This window comes from Arvicola amphibius, chromosome 10 (assembly GCF_903992535.2).
Source record: "Arvicola amphibius chromosome 10, mArvAmp1.2, whole genome shotgun sequence".
In the NCBI taxonomy this organism is placed as follows: domain Eukaryota; kingdom Metazoa; phylum Chordata; class Mammalia; order Rodentia; family Cricetidae; genus Arvicola; species Arvicola amphibius.
The window spans coordinates 117,050,073-117,075,916 of record NC_052056.1 but is presented as its reverse complement, the minus strand read 5'-3'; the positions used below and the strand labels follow the sequence as shown (position 1 = coordinate 117,075,916).

The 25,844-nt window shown below is 50.0% G+C and overlaps 1 protein-coding gene across 1 annotated transcript in view; it reads right to left on the bottom strand.

Moving 5' to 3' along the window:
* Window positions 1-25,844, bottom strand: part of Nos1 (nitric oxide synthase 1) — an 87,374-nt gene that overhangs the window by 33,189 nt on the left and 28,341 nt on the right. Inside the window, 17 exon segments of the mRNA XM_038344534.2 lie at window positions 1,162-1,336; window positions 5,637-5,753; window positions 8,804-8,905; window positions 10,145-10,203; window positions 10,668-10,772; window positions 11,941-12,085; window positions 13,080-13,165; window positions 13,685-13,789; window positions 13,791-13,880; window positions 15,374-15,430; window positions 15,432-15,476; window positions 18,122-18,286; window positions 18,288-18,297; window positions 19,662-19,780; window positions 19,782-19,802; window positions 22,589-22,730; window positions 24,808-24,899. Coding sequence (XP_038200462.2) covers window positions 1,162-1,336; window positions 5,637-5,753; window positions 8,804-8,905; window positions 10,145-10,203; window positions 10,668-10,772; window positions 11,941-12,085; window positions 13,080-13,165; window positions 13,685-13,789; window positions 13,791-13,880; window positions 15,374-15,430; window positions 15,432-15,476; window positions 18,122-18,286; window positions 18,288-18,297; window positions 19,662-19,780; window positions 19,782-19,802; window positions 22,589-22,730; window positions 24,808-24,899 — 1,635 coding nt within the window.

Sequence of the window (25,844 nt, the reverse complement as noted above, 5' to 3'; positions counted from 1 at the left end):
GAACAGGAGAATTCTGGGAAGAAGGAAGTTCTATTCTGCAGTCCTGACCCAGCCACAGAAGAAGTAAGATGTGACTGCCTTGCTGAATAAGGTACTGAGCTGCATGGCTAATATAGACAAGAATAATGGGCTAAAATAAGTTATAAGAGTTAATAAGAAGCCTGAGCTAATAGGCCCATCAGTTTATAACTAATGTAGACTTCTGTGTGATTTCGTTGGGGCTAAATGGCTGTGGGACCTGGTGGGTCAACACGAGTCACTGTTCAAGCTGAGGGTGGGATGGGAAACCAGGATGTCAACAGCTGCAGGGTTTAGAGCAATGGTTCTCAACCTGTGGGTCCTGACCCCACTGATAAACTTCTATCACCAAAAAATTTACATTACGATTTATAACAGTAGCAAAATTACAGTTATGAAGTAGCAACGAAAATAATTTTATGGTTGGGGTCACCACACCATGAAGAAGTGTATTAAAGGGTCACAGTGATAGGAAGGTTGAGAACCACTGGTTTAGGGGCTTCTTAGGGGCCTGGCCTTTGGGATGCTCAGTCAAGATTGACCGATGATGAGAAGAGAAAACACAGTTATCTCAGATGTGGATAATCTTGAATTCATCTCGGCTCTCAATGTCTGGGTGGAAATCCAGGAACGGACTTCTAGACACAACTCCCTCTAATAACTCATAGACCCTTGGGCCTCAGTTTCCCTTTTGGCCTTCGGCACAAGTTCAATGACAGAAGCTGCCCAGGACACCTTCCTTCTGGGGTTGCTGATGAGGACCGATTCCAGGGCAGTGGGCAGAGAGAAGCAAAAGCCACAGGGTCAGCTTCAGTGCCCCTGAGAACTCTGAGTGGGAAAGGTGTATGTTAAGGTTGCTCAAATTCACTGGAGCTGTATCCTAGCTGTGGACACTGGGGGAGGACCCTCCTTTGCCTATCCTTCTCTCCTTCATTTTCTTCCTTTTCGCCTCCCTTCCTTTCTCCCTTCCTCCTTCCCTCCCTCCTTCCTTCCTTTTCTTGCTTTATATTTCTACCCCCATCTCCTTTTCTTCCCATTCTGGGGTTAGAACCCTGTGCCTCCTGTATGCTAGGCAAACACACTACCACTGAGCCACACCCCATGGACAGCTTGGCGCTGTCTCGGGTATAGTGGGTCTCCTACCTTGAAGACCTTCTTGGCCCAGGTTCTGAAAGCCTCTTCCTGCCCGCAGAGCTCATCCCCCTCCCTCATCTTCAGAATCCTCTCCCCTCCCAGCTCCTCCAGGAGGGTGTCCACTGCGTGTCCGAAGGCGCAGAAGTGAGGGTACGCCCGAGAGCCCAGGCCGAATACTGAGAACCTGTCCAGGAGAAAACAGAAGGTCTGTGATGGGAGGCTTGCAGGGTGTGGGGTGTCTGGTCCCATGGGATGATTAGTGTGACCTTGAAATTCATGTACCGGAATCCTGAACTATGGGATTGTATGCTGGAATAGGAGCTTTAAGAAAGTGATCAATGTTAGTAAGATCCTTATAAAGTTAATCTCCTCTCCTCCTCTTCCTCCACCCTCCTCTTCCTCCACCCTCCTCTCCTCCTCTCCTCCTCTTCCTCCACCCTCCTCTCCTCCTCGCCTCCTCTCCCTCCATCCTCCTCTCCTCCTCTTCTCCTTTTCCTCCACCCCTCCTTTCCTCCTCTTTCTCTGTCCCTCCTCGCCTCCTCTTCCTCTACCCTCCTCTCCTCCTCTTCCTCCACCCCTCCTCTCCTCTTCCTCCACCCCTCCTCTCCTCCTTTCCCTCCACTCCTCTCTTCCTCTTCTTTGGCTCCTCCTCTCTTCCTCTTCCTTTACCCCTCCTCTCCAGAAAGAAGGTAATCACTAATAAACCGCTAAGAGAAGCCAGTTGGGATGTAACCCTTGCTGAACTCCTAGCTTTCAGAACTATGAAAAAACACATTTTAGTGGAAGGATGACTTTAATCCCAAGAGTTCTTAGGACCCTTCTTCCTCTTAGTCTCTGACAGTGATGATTGTCCTCAAGAGAAGGTTTCAGTAGTTTCTGAGGAAGGAGAGGGCAATGAATGGAAAACATCGGCTGTTGGGTATAGTCTCCTCTGTTAGCCAGACCATGGCCAGAGGAGAATCTCAGCAGGGATGCTTCCATTTGCCACAAGTCAATGTCTCAAGGATGTCCATGAGGATTCTAATGTGGTGGCTGTTGGGGATCTGAACTAACAAAGTGACCTGAAGGACTTTTGAACATATCACATGTTGGTGTAGAGGTGGGATTTCCTACATGGGGATGATTGAGTCGTGCACACTGTACATGCATGCTGTACCCTTTCTAATGTCTGTGAAATTAGTGTTTCACAAGCTCTCTCTACCAAGAGAACTTGAGCCAGTGGAGGTCAAGCTAATGTGAGTTTTCTCCATGCTGAGGTGGGGACTGTAGTACTGGGGAGGGCGGTGGACCTTATTTATAGGATTTTTGTTTGTTTGTTTGACTCAGGGTTTCATATAGCCTAGGATGGCCTTGAACTCTGATTCTCCTGCTCCCATCTCCTGAGTACTGAGACATTAGTTGTATAGTGCCACATCCACTTGGTTTGCCCTCTTATAGATATTATATGGCTCATTTCTGGAGAGTGGTTCTGAGACAACCGGACTACAATGATGGATTCACCAATGCAACAGAAGCCCCTCTCTGCTGTCTCCAAGGAGGATGCTCTGATAAAGACAGCCACCCCAGACAAGCCAGGAGTGGAGCCTTGTCACCCACTGTCCCTGAATGGCTCGAGGCTGCTGGGGATGGAATGGCAGCAGAGATGAGGAAGGAGGAGGGAGGGATCCTGGGAGGAGGCTCTTCATCATTACAACATGAACTGGGATGGACCCAGCGGTCTCACTGGTGGGGCAAAAGTTATCACAGGTCTCTCTGTCCTCCTTTGACCCTATTAGATTCTGTTCTTCCTTTCTTTCAAAGCCTTCTTCTTCAGAGGCTCCAGAGTCCTTCCAAGCACAGCCTGTGCATGAGACCGGGTTTTTCCCGTCATCCCCCACAGTCTTGCTGGGTCTGAGTACCACTCCTCACAGGGAAGCAGCCTACGCACAAATGAGGCAACCAGGGTGGACAAATCAGAGGGGTGACAGGAAAGGGTTCTTCTATCTCATACCACCCACCTAAGCCTTAGCCCAATACAGATACACCTATGCCAACATCCCTGTTATGTGGGTGTGTAATGTTGGCCACGTTTGACCTTACTGGATACTGTTAATGACTTCTTGTGCTTTAATTTGCCTTTTAAAATTACTTAGCTGTGTCTGTGAGTGTCTGCACATACATGTGCAGATGTGCATGCCTGTGTTTAGGCAGAGGCAAGAAGAGGGTATTGTATAGTCTCCCCTACCTCACCACCTATCCCTTTGAGGCAGGGTCTCTCCTTGAATGTAGAGCTTACATTGTATAAGCCAGCAAGTCCCTGCAATTCTGTTTCCACTCTCCTGAGACATGGGGTTGCAGGCATGTGTGGGATGCCTGGCTTGTGTAACTTCCTTCTGCTTTTCATGCACTGGCTTGCAGACTACATATGATGGCTTGAGTAATTGAGTCCCTGACTCCCATGTGGAAGCCTGTTCTGACGGAATGAAGGGAAAGGGCTTCTGGGAGGTGATTAGGTCATCAGCATGGGACTCTTTAGAATGAAGTGAGTGTCCATCTAAGGGGTTTAAGGAATCAGACTTCCTCTCTCCCACCACATGAGGACACAGTTATAAGGAGCTGTGTATGAAGTAGGGGTGAGCTCTCACGGGACCCTGACCTTGGACTCCCCAGGCCCCAAGAAATGAGAGCGACAAATGTCCATCAGCCTTTCACTACAGCATCTCCAACAGACTCAGACGCGTGACCCTCCTTCTCACCAGCAAAGGATCAGGTGGCTGACTCATGACAGCACTTCTGGACGGGCTGAGGGGCCCACACCACAGTCACTGGGAGACTCACGTTACCATGACAATCGCTACTTAGGAGTCTGAAGCTCCTATTTTAAACCTCGAAACCAACAGTTGACTAAGTTCTCATCTGCCGGGCCAGATAGCAAAGACATTTAAGATTTCAAAGTTGAAGGTTTCTTGTGGGCTTTTAGACAAGAAAAAAAATGCCTGCATACTTTTATATGATGAAAACATCACCATAATAATTAAGCACAATTAGTTTTGGTATGTGCACAGGTATGTGTGCACACACATGTGGAGGGCATATGTCAACTGTGGATGTTGAGTCTCAGAATAAGTTTTTCTCGCTGGGACCTGAGGACCCTGTTTTCCTCTGCAGGGGCCGGGATCACAGCTCACACCTTGATGCCTGACGCCATGCCTGGACTTCACACGGTTCTTAGGGATCAAACTCAGGCCCTCATGCTCATGTGGCAGTAACTTTCCAGAGTGAGCCAACCCTACGCTCTTGAGTACAGTTCTTTAAATACGAGTCTACCAATGGGAAGAAGGGAGTTGTTTTAGGGGGTGTGGATTAGGGCAGGGACACCTTTTTCCTAATTGGAGTATGAAGGTAATGCTAACATAATGTTCTGATATCAAAATCTAAAGCTGCCCCACATTATGAGTGGCACACACCCATGCACACACATGCCACATACAGACTAGAAAAAGAGTGTAAGAATGTAGCAATAGATATAGTTCTTCACTGTCTAGGAGTCCTGTGTCCTGTGCCATCTATGAGCCTGGCTTGTCTGGTCAAGGTGGGAGACAGTTACGGCTAGGTCTGGATGGTGGACCAACAGGGCATCAGACCTACCATGGCCTTTACCCAGGATGCAAATCTTGACATCCCCATTTCTCTTTCTAAATACTTACTCAACCGAACACACATTGAGTCCTAAAACACTTGTCTTTGTGCCCCCTCCTCTGCCAAATTATCCCATGGAACATGAGTCTGCTTTAGGAAAATGGGTTTGGGGAAATGGGTTTCAGTTTTCAAATCTGACCTCACAGTAGAGGCCACTGGAAGGCTTAGAAGAAAAGTGGCAGCAGTAGGCCCAGTTCTAGACCAACTGCGGAAGCTCTCCCATTGGACTTGGGCATCACACTGGCCAGTCACAAACATCCCCAGGTTATTTTTGTTGTGTTTGAGGTCCTCCCCAGGTTATTTTTGTTTTGTCTGAGACTGAGTCTCCTAATGTAGCCCAGGCTGGCCTTGAACTCGCCATCATTTTTCCTCAGCTTCTTGAGGGCTGGGACTACATCACCAGCCACACATGGACCAACTCCAAGTGATTCTATCATTCACCTAGGGTTGAGATTCGCTGGACCACCACGGCAGGGTGTCTCCAGAGATGTTTGCTCTGTGTAAAATCTGTCTCCTTGGAAAAGCAGCTGAGGTAGTGGTATCCAGAGATTAGTGCCCTACAGTACAGATGATGGATTATCCTTGGTGATAGGATCTGGGTGGTGGTGGGGCAGTGGGAGAGACATCAGAGGTTGTCAGGTGCACAATGTTTTCACACATGGGAGACCAGGTAGCGTGACTTAGAGAGGAAGTGCCCCTCCACCCCCAGGAAAGAAGAATTCTCCTCTTGAACGAAGAACCACTCGCCGCCGAGCCCTGCTCCCTAAGAGCCTTCACTGCCCTCCGTCCCCTGCACCCACACTCACCTCACATTGGCCAGGGGTCCAGTACTTTCAAAGTTGTCCCTGAGGTCGGGCCCATCGCCTGACGACTTGCGGGAGTCAGAATAGGAGGAGACACTGTTGAATCGAACCTTGTAGCTCCTGTGACAAGCGGAAAAGGGCATGAACTCTGCCTTAGAGCCCTCCTGAGGCTAGCTCCCACTCTGGACATCTTCACCTTCTTGATCCTGGTTCTAGAACCTTCTCTCCGGTATTGAGATAAATTATACCACTCCTCTGGGTTCTCTGGGAATGCATCGATCTACCTGCAATGGCCCCAGTGATAGCTGACCTCTCAAATGTAAATGTTTCCGGGCCTTGTTTAAACTGGGAAGATTGAGACCTGCAGAGTTCAGATGGTCTTGTCAGCATGGGGGGGGTCGGTGGGGTGGGGGGGAAGCTGTGACTGGGACCAGGCCTCCTGGCCTCTCAAGTTGTAGCATGCAGAATAAGGGGGAACTCTGGTGAAGTGAGGGTTCTGGTTCGGTAGAGATGGGGGTTCCGAGAGTCAACATTTCTGTTCCCAGAGCTTGCCAAGCAGCTGGAAACAAGACTGGTGCTCTCCAACATAGCAGCCATTATCTGCCTGCAACTACACAAACCCAAAGTTAATCACAATGAACTACAATGACAAAGTAGGCGTCCAAGACGAGAGGGCTTGGTTAAATGTGGGATGCGCATAGGGTAGGAACCCAGAGGAGATTTTCAGCCATAAAGAAGAATGAAGTCAGCCTCTGCTGAGCTCGGTGGCTCACACCCTTAATTCCAGCAGACTGAAGGTAGATGCAGGTGGGATCTCTGTGAGTGTGAGGCCAGCCTGGTTTGCAGAGTGAGTTCCAGGACAGCTAGGGCTACCCGGAGAAACCCTGCCTCAAAAAAATCAAAAAGAAGGAGGAGGAAGAGGAAGAGAAGGAGAAAGAAGTCAGAAATTGCAGAAATGGGGGCTGGGGTGGGCATGGTTACGTAAGCCAATCCCAGAAAAATATTTTACATTTTCTCCCATTTGTAGTTCCTGAATTTTAAAGCAACACATAACATCATGTATGTGTAAATTGCATGGAAGGACAAGTGAAGGTGTGTAGGGACACAGGAAAGGCGAGGAAGGGGGTTAGGGACATATAGGAAAATATGCTCATCCTACAGTGTGCCCCGGCATGAAACTTTGAAGCGTCGGCTCCTTGCCTGCACTTGTCGCATTTCGTTCCAGGTGCTCAGCAGCCATATGCTGCTGGCGGCTGCTTTACAGCCAGCAGAGACAGACGAGATCACTGTAGAAAGTCCCACAAGGCTGGCCTGTCCCTGCCAACACTCTCCTGCCGCCGAGTGACATTCTCAGACATTTTAGGGTCATGAGCCGCATTTCCAGTAAAAGTGGAAACTGTTCTTGGCACTGATCCTGAGGCATGCGTGCACACTGTGTGTGGGTGAGGGTGTGCACATTTATGTAAATATGTCCATGCGTATGTGGGTCTACGTGTGCATGCATGTAAATGTGTGTGTGTGTGTGTGTGTTTATGTCTGTGCGCATGTAGGGGGATGGATGTGTACTTGTGTAGGGAGACTAGAGGTCTTTGGGAATCTTTGGGTGCTGGCTGCCTATCTTGTGTTTTGAGACAGAGTCTGTCATTGGCCTAGCCAAATAGGCTAGGTTAGCTGGCCAGGCCTATGCAAGGATTGCTATATCTGCCTTCCTGACTTTCTTTCTCTCTTTCTCCTTTTTCCTCCCTCCCCTCTTTTGCATTTCTGGAGACAGGATCTCAATATGAAGCCATGACTGGCCTTGAACATACAGACGTCCCCTGCCTCTGTCTTCTGAACACGGGGATTAAAGGTGCCACCACGCCTGGCCCCACCATGTCTGTCTGGACCATAACTTTCTAGAGTGTGTTTTGAGGATGGAGCGCAGGTTCTCACAGCTGTGAGACAAGCACCTCATAGGCCCAGCCTTTCCCCACAGTTTTCACAGCCAGGGAGGACGTCCAAGGCCCAGGCCGCAGCACAAGAGGCTCAGGAACCCAAGACTGAAAACAAAATCAGATTCCATCAAGATCTTTTGCTTCTAGGCAAACCAGAAACAAGTGCTGGCATTGCCACTCCAGCAGAGGATCTGAATCCATTCCTCAGCAACCACATGGAGGCTTATAACGACCTGTAAGTCCAACTCTAAGGGATGTAACTCCCCCTTCTGGCTTCTGTGGGCACTGCACACACACATAATTTAAAATAAAATAAATCTTAAAAAACACAAACTAAGCCGGGCGGTGGTGGCGCACGCCTTTAATCCCAGCACTCGGGAGGCAGAGGCAGGCAGATCTCTGTGAGTTCGAGGCCAGCCTGGTCTACAAGAGCTAGTTCCAGGACAGGCTCTAAAAAAACTACAGAGAAACCCTGTCTCGAAAAACCAAAAAAAAAAAAAAAAAAAAAAAAAAAACAAAAAAAAAAACACAAACTAAAATAAAATTCTCAGTATTCAACACAGACAACTCTTCCCTTCCCAAATCTCCCAAACTAAGACAGAATCCCAAGAAACATATTAGAATGCAAAAGGAGAGGGAGGGAGGGAGGAAGGGAGGGAGAGAGACACAGAGAGAAACAGAAAAGGAACATGCACACTCTGGCAGAGCGTTTCTAGGCTGGATGCTTTTCAAAGTTTTTGTTCTAACAAGGTTCTAAATACACGGATGTGTATTTTCTGCCCCGAAAATAGACTCGCATTGAGTCACTTCTCCAAATCCGTCATGCAGCATACCAGGGGGGCGGCTGTGTCGTTAGCGGGGGAGGCACGATGGACGGTTGTGGGGTAAAAATACCAGCACGTGTACTGTATGAGCTGGAGGTTTCTGCCATTGCTTTCTCTGCTGCAGATCATTCCCTCCGTCCTCAGCAGCAGCCCCTAGAGACTGGCAGAGCCGAGGTTTCTCCCCATTGGGTTAATGAGAAGGACCAAGGTCTACAGAGGTCAGGAGATTTGCTTAAGGTTCCTAGAGTTAGTGGCAAGGCCTGGGTGAGGATTCAGGTCTCTTTGAGACTCAAATGTAGCCAGGGATGCTCCAGCACAGGGCATGCATCATGTAATGTACACCGTGCATGCACACACATTTACACACACACACAGGCACACACACAGGCACATGCACACGGATGCTCTCTACCTGTGCTGGTTGTCACGGACAGCAACCAGACTGTGGGCTTCAAGGTTAGCATGGGACAGGGAAGGCCCTTTACGGGGAAAGAAATGCAAGGGTTCCGGGTACCTAGAGGGGGAGAACGGATGGTGCCCTATCTCCCCCTGAAGGAGGTAGGGAGAGGGGAGCTGCTGTGGACGGAAAGGAGAGGGATGGGGAGGTGGAGGCCAAGATACTTGAGCTGGTGGGGAGCAAGTGCTGACCAGAAGATGCTCATGGTCCTGTTCCCTGGGTACCCAGAGTCTGGGTTTGGTCCTGTGTTCTCAGAAGGGAGACCCAGAGAGAGTGTCTCTAAAGTCCAGTCAGCTACGAATCATACACACATTCTTTCTTGTTTACTATTTTTTTCCTCAAGGCAGGGTTTCTCTGTGTATCCTCAGCTGTCCTGGAACTTACTCTGTAGACAAGGCTGGCCCTGAACTCACAGAGATCCACCTGCCTCTGCCTCTAAAGTGCTGGGATCAAAGGTATGCGCCACTACTGCCCGGCTCTCTCTCTCTCTCTCTCTCTCTCTCTCACACACACATACTCTTAAGTCACAGGATCTGCTTTTCAGCAGCAAGCCTGTATTGGTCTCCTGAGTGGGAGTTTAGTGTGCATGTGCCCTGTGTTCAGCACCTCAAAGGAGGGTCTAGAGATTTCCAAAGATAGGTTTGGTGCACAGACATTTCCACCTTGTAAAATGTGTTGAGGGGGAGTCAGTTTTATCCTTCCACCATGTGGGTCTTGGGGATCAAGCTTGGTTATCAAGGTTGGTGGCAAACAATCCCCACCCAACTAAGATATTTTGCCAGCCCTGTAAAATGCCATTGGAACCGAGCCCCATGTGAGGTCCTACTCCTTCAGAAACATGTGCAATCACAGGCCTCTGCCTTAGCAGATACTTATTTACCCTTTGAACTTGACCTGCACAACCATTATGAGCCTCGGATGGAAGGTTCTAAGGAAAGAGTGGCTCCCGACTTCCAGTGTGGGTTCCAAAGGCAGAGGAGTGATAATAGGGACCGAGGTTTGCACAGCGCTCCGAATTTTTCTCGAGACCCTCCAATTTTAAAATTCTGATTTGGTTCAGGAAGTCAAGGTAGATATTACTATCTCTGCTTGATAACAGAATTGGAGGTACAGAGGAGAGGGATGTCAAGCCAGAGACCATAACTCCAGCCACAGCGAAGGCCAGACCACCAGCTCAAACCAATCTCCAAAGGCTGTCAACCATAGCCGGGCCCTCACATGAACCCTAGTTGTCAAGACATATTGTTCAATGGTTCCCAAGAGCAGCATGTGACGTCAGAGAGGACATTCACTTACTTCCTTTCCTCCTGCATGGAGTTCGGGTGCCTCATCTCCATCAGAGCACAGCCGAATTTCTATAAGTCAAAGTGAACGAGCAGAGCGTGAAGAACGTATTAGTGGTGGGCACAGGCCCTGGGGCCGTGACTGCCTGATGGCGCGATGCCAGGGGCTGAGGTGGGCAGCCAGGGCCCCAGCTGCAGGTTCCACATATATGTGGGCATGGCTGGATATTTAAAGTACAGGTGTGAGCTAGCGCCCCACCCCAGGGTACAACCGACTGTTGTGGCCTTTATTGTCTCCAAGAAGTTCTCCAAGCTCAGAACTGGAGTACCTTAAATACACAGCTCCCTGTGGGGACGTTTAGCCGAGGGACACTGGTAGTCAAAAACTTGGCATCGTCCCTTTTACCCCGAATTGGATCAAACCAAAGTCTTGACTTTGGGGGCTTGGGGAGGGAGTTGTGGGGAAGGATCCCAGCTGTGACCATTTCCTGTGGGGACTGGAATCCCAGGCTAGGGCAGGGGGTAATCCCGCTCACCTCCCCGTTCTCAGGGGGGTCTCCATTGCCGAAGGTGCTGGTGACCACCAAGACCAGGGCTTCGTGCTCCAGGTGCACGATGTCATACTCCTCCATGGACATGGCCTAGGCGTGGGGGGGGCGTGGGAGAGAGGAGAGGTGAGTGGGACCCGCGGAGAGGGGACAGAGGGTACAAGGAGCAAGAGGGTGAGCTATTCTGAGCTGCCTCCTGACTCGGGCCCCGATGTTCTCGATGGTCACTATCTAGTGGACTCTTGTGGTAGCACAAGTGATGTTTGCTGGCATGAAATCTTGCTATGGCCGCTGTGTCCTGAAGGACTATGGGAACCCAGGCTCTGGTCCAATGGAGTAGATCTTTGTAAAGACCCTTGAACATGTTTTTCCTTGTGTGTGTGTGTGTGTGTGTGTGTGTGTGTGTGGTGTGAATGTGTGGGAGTTCACATATTTGTGTGTGTGCATGGGAAGATCAGAGGTTGACATTGGGTGTCTTTCTACATTACTCTCTCCACTTCCTTTTCTGAGCCAGGGTCTCTCAGTTGAGCCCAGAGATCACTGATTGGTCTGCTCTAACAAGCCAGCTTGCTCTCGGGAAAATCCTGTCTCACCTCCCATGCGCTAGGGCTGCATTTACCCACCATACACCTGGCATTTACATTTGGGGCGGTTGGCACCCAAACTCCAATGGTCACGGTTGGATGGCAAACACTTTACTGGCTGAGCCATGAGCCCAACCCCATGCCCCCAGATATTTTGTGATCTTGGAGTCCTGACCACGGTTAGGCTGGGTGTGACCTGGCAGCACCTGAGCAGGTTTGTCCAGTCTATTCTAATCCTGCCTCCAGTAACTGGAAGGACCTGGGCCCCCTGAGGCTGAGGTGCATGTCACAGGGAGAGGACTGTTACCTGTATTTTAGCATTACCTGCACATCTCTCCCCAGATACCCCATGAGAACCAGGGATCTTGTTTGGGTCAGATATGTCCGGCAAATATGTATAGTTCATAATTTCCCCAGTTATAATGGGTGTTCATGGATTCGGAGCTCTGGGAAGTCCTGATATATGCATGGAGCTGTAACTATTGAGGTTTCTCACACTGATCCCTAGCAGGGTGGGCTCTCATCAACCCACTAACATTTTGCTCTAGAGATGGGGGTTTCCTGTGGACTGGACTCTTGCAGGATCCATGGGAAAACATATCTATGCTTGGTATGTATGCGAATATGCACATTATTTACCGTGAGGGTCCAGGGAGCTTCCAGTAGCCCTTGCTCACCTTGGCATCAAAGGCGTGCTTGAAAATCTCGCACAGGGTCTTGGCGTAGGCTTGTGATTTGCCTGTCTCTGTGGCGTAGAGAATCGTTGCTTTGACCCTCTTCGCCATGGCCTGCCCCATCAGCTTGGCAGAGAACTTGACGGCTCTTCGAGGGAGCAGATGGAGAGAGAAATGGGGAATGGAGAAAGGACACAGGATGTTAGAATGGGATGTAGGGACCCCTAGAGACACACAGCATCCCAGAGTTCAGGGACTACATTGACTTATGAATTATTCCCCCAGATCAGAGGTTAGCAACATGGCTGCTGCTGGATGACAGACAGTTGTTGACTCCATTAAATCATCTTGGTGACATATACCACCCAAATACACCAGCTGGACCCTGTGTCAAAAGTGATTCCTTCATGGTCCACAACCTCCTGATCTTCCTTTTGGCTCCGTTAAACATTATTATTATTATTAATTATTACTATTATCAATAATTATTATTAATTAATTAAAAAGACAGGGTCTTGCCAGGCAGTGGTGGTGCATGTTGTTATTTCCAGCATTTGGGAGGCAGAGGCAGGCAGATCTCTGAGTTTGAGGCCAACCTGGTCTACAGACCGAGTTCCAGGACAGCTAGGGCTACACAGAGAAACCCTGTCTCAAAAAACTAAACAAAAACACCTCTCCCCCACCACCAAAAAAAAAAAACCCAATAAATAGGGTCTTGTTATGTAGCTCAGCCTATCTCACCTATATCCCCTACCCCTGTGTGTTTATGTGTGTGTGAATGTGTGTACATATATGTGTGTGCATGCGTATGTATGTATGTGTGTACATGTGTATGTGTGTATATGGACGTGTATGTATGTGTGCATGTGTATGTGTGCATGTGTGTGCGTGTGTATGTATGGATGTGTGTATATGTATGTGTATGTATGTGTGCATGTGTGTATGTACATGTGTATGTACGTGTGTAAGTGTATGTATGTGTGCGTGTGTATGTGTGCATGTATGCGTGTGTGTGTGTGTGTGTGTGTGTGTGTAATGGTGGTGATAAGATGGAATGCTGACACAGGCTACAGCACCTGCCTAGCTCCGGGCACTCCCAGTTTGTGAACAGATCCATCCATCTCCCAGTATAGGGAACTCACTCTGCCAATTTCTTGAAGCCAATCGCTCGCCGCTTCGTGGGGGTCCCATTGGTACCCTTCCACACGTGCGTGTTCCATGGGTCAGGCTGGGAAGAGACGCAACGACACCGGTCACACCATGAGGAAATTCAGTCATCCCACCTGGAGATGCCCAGAGCAGCTAAGGCTGCCCAACCCTCAGCCCCAGCCAGGGATAGCCACAGATGTCCCTGTACAGAGGGATGTGCTCAGCCTCTCCGCATTGCCCCATGAGCCCTTCCCACTCAGCCTAGGTCCCTCCAGACTCTGTCTGAGATAGGGTCTGGCTATGTAGCCCAGGCTGGCCACAACGGCCAGCCTTCTGCTTCAGCCTCCTGAGCGCTAGATTCTAAGTGTTCCCCCGTACCCTGCACCCCGCGTCCGGCTGAACTCCCCCCCCCCCCATATGCATGTCCTCTTCCTGTACTGTCATTTCCTGTCTCCGTAAGTCTCTCGGGCTGCTGGGCACACCCGTGACCAGAGCGCTGACCCTGATAGAGATGGGCTCCTGTGGGTTGGGAAAACATGGCCCCTGGGCAGGGTGGGTCTCAGGGCAGAGGCGAGCCCAGAGCAGCGCGGGGCAGGACCTGGTATTCGAAGGATGGGGTGAGTCGATAGTTGAGCATCTCCTGGTGGAAGACGGGGGTAATGCTGCCCGACATGGGGGGCACAATCCACACCCAGTCGGCAGGGGCAGCCCCCTCTGCAGCGGTATTCATTTTCCATGTGTTTGATGAAGGACTCGGTGGCAGAGTGGTGGTCAACGATGGTCACCTTGTCACTCTGCGGCAGGAGAAGGGACAGGAGTCGGGAACGAAGAGAAGGTGAGATGTTCAGGCGCCTTCCCGGAGAGGCTGCCAAGGGCAGCCCTGGGGTGAGTCTTACTTCTTTAAGTCTAATTGTGCGTGACGAAGGTTCTACTTGGTGCTGGGTGTGCCTCCAAGACCTCCTTGTCAACCTGGTCCACTTTCCCTCCCTCCTCCCTTTAACCAGGGGCGGGAGCTAGACTCTCAGGGCTTTGTTTTGTTTTTTTCTTATGTCTGTGCACTTATCTCCTGTTTTATTATCCTCTGTAACTATTTATCTAGTGAAATAAAAATCTTCCCAACTTAGTTCTAAGGAGCGAGTTTGAGCTGATTAGAGATCAAAGGGATGAGCCAGTGTGGAGGTGGGTGGACCAGTGTCTGGCACAGGGTGGGGCTGGCGGGCACGGATTCACAAGTTGTCTAAGAGATACTGCCCTGACTCCGTTCCTTCCCTCATCTCTCTTATGTCCCGAGTGTCCCCATCAGGGGCTGAGTTCTGATATTTTCCACAGCTCCTTATTCTTCCTGGGAAGCGGCCTCTTTCCCCGGTCCCCCCCGCCCCCACACGGATCTCTGCACCATGATGCTCTGTGAGGTGTGGCGTCTGCTCTAGTCATGTTTACCTAAGGTCTGAATGAACATGCTTGTCCTCACAGGGCAGGGCTGACCTCAAGTTCTGAGAGTGGCCACTGAGATCTCACTTCGTGCCTGTCCAATTAGAATAATCGACAACGCCCACCTCAAGCTCACGAGCAGCACGTTCTGGTGGCATACTTCCCAGACATGGAAAACTCCTAGTGTGGGGGCAGGGAGTTGTGTGGCCCAGAGTGAAGTTGGGCGTTGTCCCTGTGATGTGGATGTCCAAGTCTCTAAGAGACGGCCGTCAAGCTGCAGAGTGGGGAGTATCAAGTCTAGGGTCCTTCCCACGTCTCTGTAGCAAATGTCTTACCCTGTCAAGGCCCATAAGACAGGAGGGCATGTGGACAGGAAGTAGGCCATACTGACAGATGGGAGCCCCCTGAAAGCGATTTTTGTTGTGATATATTCAAGCATGTAGGAAGGTGTATGTGTGTACGTGTGTGGGAGGTCAGAGGGGAGCTTTGGGTGTCATTTTTCAGATGTCTGTTTGAGACAGAGTCTCTCGTCTCTCATGGGCCTGGAACTTCACCAAGCCGGGCTAGTCTGGATAACCAGAGTGAGGAGCCAGGGACCCGCCTGTCTCTGTCTCTCGTTTCAGCATTGCTGGGATTCCGAGTATTCGTCCCCTCCATCTGGCTCTCTACGTGGGTTCTGGGGTTGACTCTAGGACCTCATGCCTGTGAGGCCAGTGCTTTCTTTACTATACTGCCTGGGCCGTGTCTCCGGCTCCCAAAGGTGAATCTTGTTGGTGGAACACTTGACCTCTAGAAAGTTCTTTTTTCCCCCCCTCTCTCCTTTGAGGCTTGAGCTTGGTGCTGAGCTCGAGGGTACCTGGAAGCTGTACAGAACAGCAATGTTGATCTCCACCAACGCCTGGTCCTTCCACAGGGGAGGATGTCTTCCTCATGTCCAAGTTCATCTTCTTGGCTACTTCCTGGAAGGGCGAGGAAAACAGACTCACAGCCTGCCTAATGCTGGATTTCAAAGACAGCTGTTGTGAGCAGAGTTCCTAATTGCAGTTAACCCATTCATGGGCTGACTGACTCATTCACAGGTTCCAGAGATTTGCTATTGTCCACCCAGGTGGTAACTAAAGAGACCCGCTTGGGCCCTCCAGCCACCAAACTCATGTGCCAGTCAACGGAGGAGACTGTGTTAACGCCTAACGCTTGAGACCCAGAATGCTGAGAGCCAGTGCTTTCTAAGTCAATGACAACTCTAGCAAAATAACTTGAAAGAAATACGTCCTGGCACTAGTATTTGACATAACAGAAACGAACATCCTGGACACAGTGGCAGAGGCTCGAGGCAGATCCCTTAATTAAAGTCATGCTTTTTCCTCCCTCTGTCAAGGCCAGTCGCTGGTGGGAGCCCTGGTCTCATTACTACGCTCAGAATGCCACCATTCCTCAATTGGGGGTAAATTGCTCCTCAGCCCCGGCTGACAGTGTTCCCAGCAGCTGGGATTGAAGGGCCAGGGTGGCAGAGCCTCTCATTTAAGTCATGAGGTGCCTTGGAGAGCAGAAAAGCAGACTTATCAATTCACTGTCTGAGGCGAAGCCTTTCGGTTTAGCCTGGTTGAGAATCAGGGAACACTTCTGCAGAAAGCCAATGGCTCCTGTTCTATGTACACACATCTAACGTCCTGTGAGTTTCTGAAACAGGAGGGGCACACACATCTGGGCACCGTGCAACATTACTTTCTTAAAAGCATAAAAATTGTTGAAAATATGCCCTTTTTGATTTGAAAAGCCAAAACCAAACTTGTAGATGTTACTTGAACTAGGATGTGGACTAATGTGTAATTTTCTTCTTTCTTGCCGGAGTCTTGTACATACTGGTGTTCATCTAGTGGATTCTCCTTGGGAGCTTTAAGAAAATGTTGAGGGGCTGGAGAGATGGCTCAGCGGTTAAGAGCACTGCCTGCTCTTCCAAAGGTCCTGAGTTCAATTCCCAGCAACCACATGGTGGCTCACAACCATCTGTAATGAGGTCTGGTGCCCTCTTCTGGCCTGCAGGCATACATACAGACAGAATATTGTATACATAATAAATAAGAAATATAAAAAAAAAATGTTGATACGCAGTCCATACCCCATACCAATAGCGCAAGAGTTCCGTGGACCGGGCCTGGCGCCATGAAACTCTCCAGGTCCCCACAAGGCTGGTGGCCTCTGACAACTTCTTTCCATAGTGGCACCATGAGTACTGTTTTTGTTTTCATGTTTTCAAGACAGGGTCTCATGTAGCCCAGGCTGGCCTGGTAACTTGCAATGTAGCTAAGGACAGCCCTGAAATCCTGATCCTCCATATTCTACCTCCCAAATACGGGATCTCAGGCGTGGGCTATCATGCCTGCTGATGCAAAGGGTTTTAACACTATAAACCTATCGCTCGGCTCTGAGTTCCAACCGCGACTCTTCACTGAGACACTGTGTGATCCGTGCCCAGCCTTGCTTCTCAGTTCCTCCGTAGCCTCTCCAGAAACAAGGTCAACAGTTGCAAATTGTTGTTAGGACATTTGCTGATAAATAAAATACGACGAAAAGTACAAGGTAGGACTGGAGCTTTAGCTCAATGGTAGAGAGCTCGCCTAGCATGCTCAAGGACCTGGGTTCAACCCCCAGCATGGCAGAAGCAAACAGCAAAACAAAGTCAAACAAAATCAATAAACCAAAATCCCCAATGCTTCCCGAACACACACACCCTGCCTGCATGGCTTCTTCAGCCAGCCCTCTACACCGAACACTCCTCAACAGCATGGTCAGACCACTCTGGACTATAAAATATTCATAAAAATTGTGTCTGTAAAAATGCTTGTGAAGCCATTTCCCTGTCACTGTTCCTTGATCTGTAGAGTGACAGCCATTTATACAACACCTACCCTGTATTTAAAATCATATGTCCAGCTGCAGAAGGCTCAACTATACAGAAGGCTCAGTGCAAATACCACAGCATTTTATGTATGGGGACTCGAGCATCAAAGTGTGTGTGTGCATGTCTGCATATGTATGGGTATATACATGTACATACATGTGTGTGGTACACATGAATGTATGCATGTAGAGGCCAGAGAGCAGCCTCAGGCCACCTATCCTGTCTTCTGAGGCACACTCTCACAGTGACCTGGAACTTACCAAGTAGGCTAGGCTATCTGGACCCATCTGTCTCCCCTTCCCTGGTCTCAGGGTTATAGGCACCTACTACTCACTACCAAGCCTGGATTTTAAAATGTGAGTCCTGGGGATTAAACTTGGGTTCTCATGCTTTGGGTGGGAAGCACGTCACCAACTAAGTCATCATCTCTCTGCCCATCTGCAGATATTCATAGCTGAGGGGTTCAGGGAATCCTCTGTAGATGCATCAAGGGAAGACATCACGTGCAAGCCACATGCAAAGCGTTCGCTGTGGTGGTGGCTGCGCCATTTGCTACGGCAGCCACGGCTAGGAAAGACGTAAGTACTGCTGATATTTCTAGAAGATTTCTCCAGGACTGTAGTTCTGGTCCCAGCTTGATCCAATCTCCCAGCCCCAAAGCTGCTGAGCAGTGTCCACTGTTCCCGCATTGAGGGACCTCACCTCCAGGATGTTGTATCGAGAGTTGTCGCAGTAGTCACGGACGCCGATCTCTGTGCCCATGTACCAGCCACTGAAGGGACAGGCGCTGAACTCCAGGCCCCCAATCTCTAGCAGCATGTTGGACACAGCAGGGAGGCCATACCACTTGAGCCCCAGGTCTTTAAAACCAGTCAAACCTGCAGAGAGCAAATGTCCCCTTCTCAGCATGCAGCAGTGTCTCCTGAGCACAGGGGTGCAGCAGCCTCAGGTTGGAGATAATCCAAGCTCAGAACCCTCGAGGACCATGCATAAAACCTGATTATTGACAGCTCCTTCTCCCCAAAACTTCCTCTTTCCTGTGCCTTCACCTTTAAAATCTACGTTTGATTCTAAGCTTAACATTAACCTTCCCAATGTCCAGCTTGGTCCAGGTGACCTCACACGTCTCCTTTGCCGTTCTTTACAGAGAGGCAGAGACACAGCCCTAAGCTAGTGCCACGGCTGGATGGAATGAGGACTGCAAAGTGGGTTGAACGGGCCCAGAAATATGAACATAAGCCAAGTGCATCTAGGCATCTGGTTGTGTTCCAACGTATCAGGTTCCCCAGGACGGGTGTTCCCTGTCCACGGAAGATTCAGGCCAGGCAGGTGGGGTACCAGTGCCAGGTGTGACACGGCAGGTCCTCCAGAGACTTAGTCAACAAGAACAGCATTGTTATTTGTGCATGGGGAATTTTAAATGAATCCACACTTTAAAAAAAAATAAACAAAAAGCTCTCCTTAAATAGACAGGCTCCCTCTTGGTGACTCACCGGTCATCACACCTTCATGTCAGGGCTGAGCTGAAGCCTGTTTTTATTTTAAAAGTTGAGATCTAGTTCACCATAAATTAAAAATAATTAACTTGCTTTTTAAGATCTATCTTGCACATTACTTAAGTTTCTTAGCAACCTCCCTTGGGCTTGGCCCCAGTCTGGCACCCTCACGGTGGCTTTCCTTCATTCATTGTATAATGACATTCGTTTGTGTGCGCACCGTGTGCGTGCAGTGTGGGCGCGCGTTCTTAGAGGACAGCTTACAGGAGTCAGGTCTGTCCTTCACTGTATGGGCTCTGGGATCAAACTAAAGAAGTCAGGCTGGGTGGCAAACTCCTTTACCGGAGATGATTCAGATCAGACCAACCTAACGCATCCTTTGCTCTTAAATTGCACATGCTACCTGCTTCTCTGACCTTGGTCTCCTGCCTGAACTTAGGTCACTCAGGGTTGGTCACTGGGTGCAGCTTCCTTAACCTAATGCCTGTATCTAAGACAATAGGTGTGTCTACTCTTGTGACCCCAAGGGCTGGGCAAAGGGCAGGTCGCGGAGTCGCTTAGGAGTAGATGCATCCGATAGGCTCAGGCTGGCTCAGAAGGACTCTTCCTCTGATAGCCAGGATGGGACCCAGAACCCTCTTTCTGTTGTTGGGGCTGGGGAGAACCTGGGGTGGAGGTGGGGCAAGGAGATGGACAGAGGAGGTCATCAGAGAACCACCCCTCACCCCCGGGTTAGTTCCTCTTACTTGGGGTGCCTGATGGGAACTTCCAGCACCAGCTCTGGGGGGATCTGGAAGAGCTCAGGGTCATTGCCATTGGCCTGGAGCAGGAGCGGCAGGACATCGAAGCGGCCTCTCGGGGGCTTTCCAGCCCTGCTGAATACAGATCTACAAACAGAGTCCCCCGTCACACCTCTGCCCCTGCCCCTCCCAACACAGCAGGCACCGGGGCTGAGGCGAGCTCTGCGGGGTCTCTCAGTTATAAGAGGTGCTTAAGAAAACAAAACAAAATCCTAGTCAAAGCCTCCTTTACAAGCTCAGTCTGACCTCATCATAGAACCAGGGCAACTTCTCCCGGGCACACAGGTCAGTGTTCTCCAGAAAGGGTCGTGCTGGCTGTGCACACTGAAGGGGTGAGGGCTGAGTCTGACTAACCCTGGCATTTCCCACGGGCTAGCTTTTATGTGTGGTGTTAAATGCTGCAAGATACAAAGGAAATCTCCAGTGCTGTGGCTCACCGTAGAAAACACACAGGCATAGGGCAGTGAGACACGGGAGTTACACTGTTCTGGAAGCTCGTTAAGAAGAAAAACCCAAGAAGTGAGGCTCATTGCATTAGCATACTCATTTTAAATGGTGAATTTTAGCTCCAACAATGTACCTCATATGAATAATAATTCATTAGTAATGGATTAAGATTTTTAATGAGACATTTGACACTAAAATTAAATGACATTTGTTCATTTACTGAATATATTAAGTCTTTGTTTACAGAATATAATAAAGTACATTAAATATCAATATTAATTTACTAATTGTATACATTTTTATCATTTGATTTTAAGTTTTTCTCTCTCCGTGATGTGTGTATATTGTGTATATATTTATGTGTGTAAACTCTCAACCTTATTTTGAGAGGTTCTTTTTTAAAAAAATGTTATTATTATTTTATCTTATGTGTGTAGGTGCTTTGCTTGGGTGTATGTCTGTGTTCCAGGTACATTCCTGCCACCTTTGGAGGCCAGGAAAGGGTATTAGGTTTCCTTGGATTGGAGTTATAGACAGTTGTAAACCACCATTGGGGTGCTGGGAATTGAACCAGGGTCCTATGGAAGAGCCACTGTTACCAAAGAGCCTTTTCTCCAGCCTTGAGGGTCTCACTATGTAGCCCTGACTGTCCTAGAACTCACTCTGTAGACCAGGCTGGCTTTGAACCCAGAGATCCGCCTGCCTCTGCCTCCTGAGTGCTGGGACTGAGCCACCACTAGACATGGCCGCTAATTACACAGCAGTCAACAACACGCAGGACCCTCCTGTCTTCAGCTCCTCTGTGCTGGCATCACAGGCATGTGTCACGGGGTCCCGCTTTTTATGTGGGTGCAGGGATCCAAGCCTGTGCAGCAAGCCCTTCACTACTGAGTCACCTCATCAGCCCTGTTTTTTGTTTAGAGACAGAGTCTCACTATGTAGCTCAGGCTGGCCTCAAAACTCACAACCCTTCCAGCTCAGTATCCGGAGTGCTGGAAGTACAGGTGTCACCACCAGGATGCACAAAGAATGATGAAACTGTTGAAGTGAGTATATTTAAATACGCTACTTAGCAGTAAAACTAAATATATTTAATTGATTAAGTTTTCTAATTTATCCATATGCCTAATTTGCTCTACCCTAGTACTATAATTTCAAAAATATCTTCGATATAAGACTATTAGTGAGCCATTTCCCTGGTTTTTTTGGAGGGGCCATTTTGGAGATCTCTTGGTTGGGGCCAGCTGTGTAGCATGTGCAGGCCACCACCACGGACATGAAGGATTCCATATAACAATGTGGCCAGGTTTGGGATGTTCCTGTGTGGAATGTGAGTGGAAACAGAAGTTTACATTTTGGCTTCAGGAGGACACATAGGGATGGTTCTGGACACAGATAAGGAAGAAGATTGGGGCACACTATCATGTTTAGCTAAGCAGGAGCCAAGGTCAGCCAAGTACACGCTTGGCAGTTAGCGCTCAGCCAAGTAGAACGGAGTCTGGGGAGTCTGGCCCAGGCTCCGAGTGCACAGGTGCGGCTCCTCGTTGCCCTGGTTACAACCAGTTCTCAGGATGATCACATTTCAATGAGAAAAGCCTTATGCATAAGAAGTCAGCACACAGGGGTGGGGAGAAAAGCAGGGTGTGTGTGGGGGTTGAGGAAAGGGGGACTTTGGCGTCGGCATCTGTCTGCTGTGTATCCCGGGGGCACAGTCTATTTGACTCTGAACTGCACGTCACTCACTATGTCCACAGGGAAGGGACCCTGGGAAGGGAGATGGGCACTCTTGGTTCTCTTGGTAGCTTTTGTCAACTTTGGTCTCCAGCATTATGGTATACATCGACCTTGGGAGAGTCAAGTCCACTCCAGGAAGGATTGACAACTCTTTTATTTTTCTTCTAGACAGGGTTTCTTTGTGTAACTCACTCTGGAGACCAGGCTGGCCTAGAACTCACAGAGATACCCCTGCCTCTGCCTCCCAAGTGCTGGGTTTAAAGGCGTGCTCCACCACCCACCTGGCTCAAACTATTGATCGACACACGAAGGAGCCATATGTGTCTGTTCAGGAAAGGCAGCCAGCGATGTGGATTCCCTGAACTACATTTCTCCTGCTGGGAGGCTGAGAGACCTAGGGTTCATTCATTTAACAGTTCAGGATAAGACCCTGGGCACTAGTAAGACGCGGTCTATTCAACTCTGGAAGGGGACAGAGCTCCCATTGGAAGGGTTGTGTCATGAAAATAGCCAAATGACTGCAATGGCACTGGAAGGATGAAGTTGAGGGTGGTCTCGTGCCAGAGCAGGTCTGAGGAGTGGGTTCTGTGCTCCTTGCTGGCCGACTCCTCCGGGATAAGACTGTTAACGTGGAAAAGCACAGGGGAACTGAGAGTCCCACCAGGGGATGGGCTTGGCGCGTCTGAGCTCACCTCTGTAAACTGCACATTTGCAGGGTCCCCCAAGGTAGAGCCATCGGGTTGCTTGTAGCCAGCATAGCGGATGAGCTGTGAGTTCCACACTCGGAAGTCATGCTTGCCGTCTGTCCTCTGGGGGAATATAGTGATGGCCGACCTTGGGAGAGGGGAGAGGACATGAGTCAGCAGGATGGCATTCACCTTTTGGGGATCAGCTTTGTTCAGGTCCCCAGCTGTGTGAAGGGGTTGCGTTACCAGCGCCTGCAACAAAACCCACAGTCTGTGCAAGGTTGAGGGCGGGAAACGCACATCCTGGCCTTGAAGTTGTGATCCTCTTGCCTCAGCTTCCCGAGGGCTGGATGGAGAGGTGTGTACCACACACACCGCAGGGCATAAGCCCTCCTGTCTGAACGTCATGGTCCACCCTTCGTCTGAAATCCCTCTCTGCTGTCATAGGCCCTCATCCAGGCTGCACTAGACTGTTTCCATAAGCGGCATCTGGGATGGAGTTCACGGGACCCTGATTCTGAGCACACTTTGTAGGTCTTACTCTCCAGACAAGGGGATGCAGCACTTGCTGCCCAGGTCATCCTATCCCTGATGCTGGAGGATGAGGAGAGAGTCTGGGCAATTCACAGATCCGCCACACATGGGAGACAAGCAAGCCGCCTTCCCTCTGGCACGAAGACACATGGTATGTCTACAGGGGCTCACCAGCCAGAGCCTGTTTGTGCGCACGTATGTTTATAAACTGCCGAGACATGCGGTGTGGGGAGGGTGTGATGGTCACTTTCCATGGGGGAGCAGAGATGGAGGGAGTTGGGGAAGCTACACCTCCTGTCTGCTTGACTGGAGCTACCTGAGGGCAGTTTGAAGGCCTGCGCTGGGAGTCACCCACGCAGGCACCAACTCTTTCCGCTCACGCCGGACATCCTCCGACGTCGGTCTCATAGCTTTTAGACCCAAGATTTTGAATCTTAGGGAAATGATCAATGAAGTCCCTCCCCCCAAAGTAGATCACTAAACACAGCAGAGGTGTACTCCGAGCGTGGGGTGACCCCTCCTCTCACTGGCACAGAGTGTCCTTCGGAAGCCACCAGGGTAGCCCCTAAGCAACTTGAGGGCTTAGCCTCAGCAAGACCTGCCATCATTCAGGGTTCAGAATATGCTGGGAGGCTCTCTCTCTCCTCTCTCTCTCTCTCTCTCTCTCTCTCTCTCTCTCTCTCTCTGTGTGTGTGTGTGTAGGTGCCATGTGTACATGCATGTACACGAAGGCCAGAGCTTGCTAGGCTGGCTGGCAGCAGGTTGCGGGAATTCCCCATCTCCACTTCCCCAGCTCTCGGATTGCAAGCACATGCTGCTACACCTGCCTTTTTAAAGCACGGGTGCTGGATTTGAACTCAGACCCCTAAGCTGGTGCAACACGCACCTCACCAACTGAACATCCTCTCTAGCCACTTGCTGGGAAGTTCTTTGACATTTTTTTTCTCAGGGTGATGTTACTTAGCAAAGAGTCCTAAATATGAATTCCTCTCATACATATTATTTCTGTCTCAAGCAGTGGCTCGGGCGGCAAGGAAATCCATTCCTGAGGCAGACAAGCCCCCTCTGTATGCGTTCAGGGCAGGCCGGGGTTTGTGGGAATATCCGTGAGGGAGCCTTGGATGTTTCTGAGGCGGGACTGATTCTCAGCAGTGGGGGACCAGATGTCACTGACAGGATTGACAAGTGCAGCCAGCTGTGGATGGGGCCTCATCTGTGAGGAAGGAGCTGAGGCCAGGGTGGAAATCACAGACCAAGGCACCTCCCTGGCTCAGCTGGCTCGCATAGATTATGTTGTTTGTATCGGTCCAGGAGTTCAAGGTGGGGCTAAATGGGGCAGAACACGCAGGCACAGAGTTCTGCAGATTGGGAGGCGGCCACAGGCGGAGCAGGTGGGATGCTGTGAGAGCTGGCTCTACTTGGAAAGGGGAGCTTATTTATTTATTTTTTTTCTTTCTAGGAATTCTCACTAGTTTCCTGACCTCTCTGTGGGTGGCAGGGAAGGACAGTCCAGGGTGACTCTCAGTTTTGTTGTTCTCTCTAGCAGAGGAGGGGCAGGGGACAAGATTACCAGGGTATTTCTGCCAGCTGCAGGGGGACAGCCTTTCCCCCTGGCAGCTCAGCCCACATCCAGAACTAGGACTCCATGCGACAGGGTCATTGCCCGCTCCATCCCACCCGGGACAACTCACCTGAGGTTCCCCTTGTTGGTGGCGTACTTGACGTGGTTACAGATGTAGTTGAACATGCCGTGGGCTGTGGTGCAGTCTCTGGCATCAAACACCTGTGGAAAGTGCATGGTGGGACTGCTGGCTGCCTCCCCTCTCCCTGGCAGGTCCAGGGCAGACTTCCTTTCTAGGGGACCCTGAACTCACTGCCGCTGCACCCCTCTTGGATAGCCCGTCCCCCTACTCTTGGGGTCCAGGCTGTATAATTTTGTATTGCCATTTGCTTTTTCTATGCCAATAACTGAGGAAATGCCCCCCAAAAGTATGCGTGGAGGTCACGTGACTAGGTGGTGAAGAACGGAGCAAGCTGTTTGGGGCTGGTCGTATTTCCTGTGGGCTCACCAGGAGTTTAAAAAAAAAAGCAAAAAAAAAAAAATCGAACAGTCTAGAGCTGAGGGTGGAGGTGGGAGCTCACGAGACTCTGCTCTGCCCTGAGGAGCTGCTGGTAATCAATGGCTCTTCACTTCCTCTGGTGACGTAGCACCGGAAAGCTGACCCCGCTTTAGTGAGTAACCCCACACCCCAGCTCATGCCAGAAGCCCACACCAAGTCAGTGGGGTCACAGAACATAAAAATAAAATAAAGGACCCGGAAGTGGAAGAGGACAGCTGGGAACAGGAAGATAGCAAGAGAAGATAGTGGGTAATGAGCATGACCGAAATACGTTATGTAAGCGAACGCCATAATGAAGCCGTCGCTATGCACGATACATGCTAACACAGTCCACTGAACAGAAAGCCTTGATCTGACAAACCAATCTACTTGTAACATTAAGGTGCTCTCTAGGACAGACTTAAACTAGGGGCGCAGAAGTGAACACCTTCAGGCAGGTGCAAGAAAAAGGGAGTGTTGGGTCTTTGGGAAAAGAGACAGCAGAAGGGAGTGGCGGGGACTTCAGCAAACGGGACAGCCTGAGTTCTCCCAGGAGGCATGGGCATGGCGATTTCGTCCAGTGAAGAACAGTGTTCTGATGGGTCTCCACTAGCCTGGATCTCTTTTGA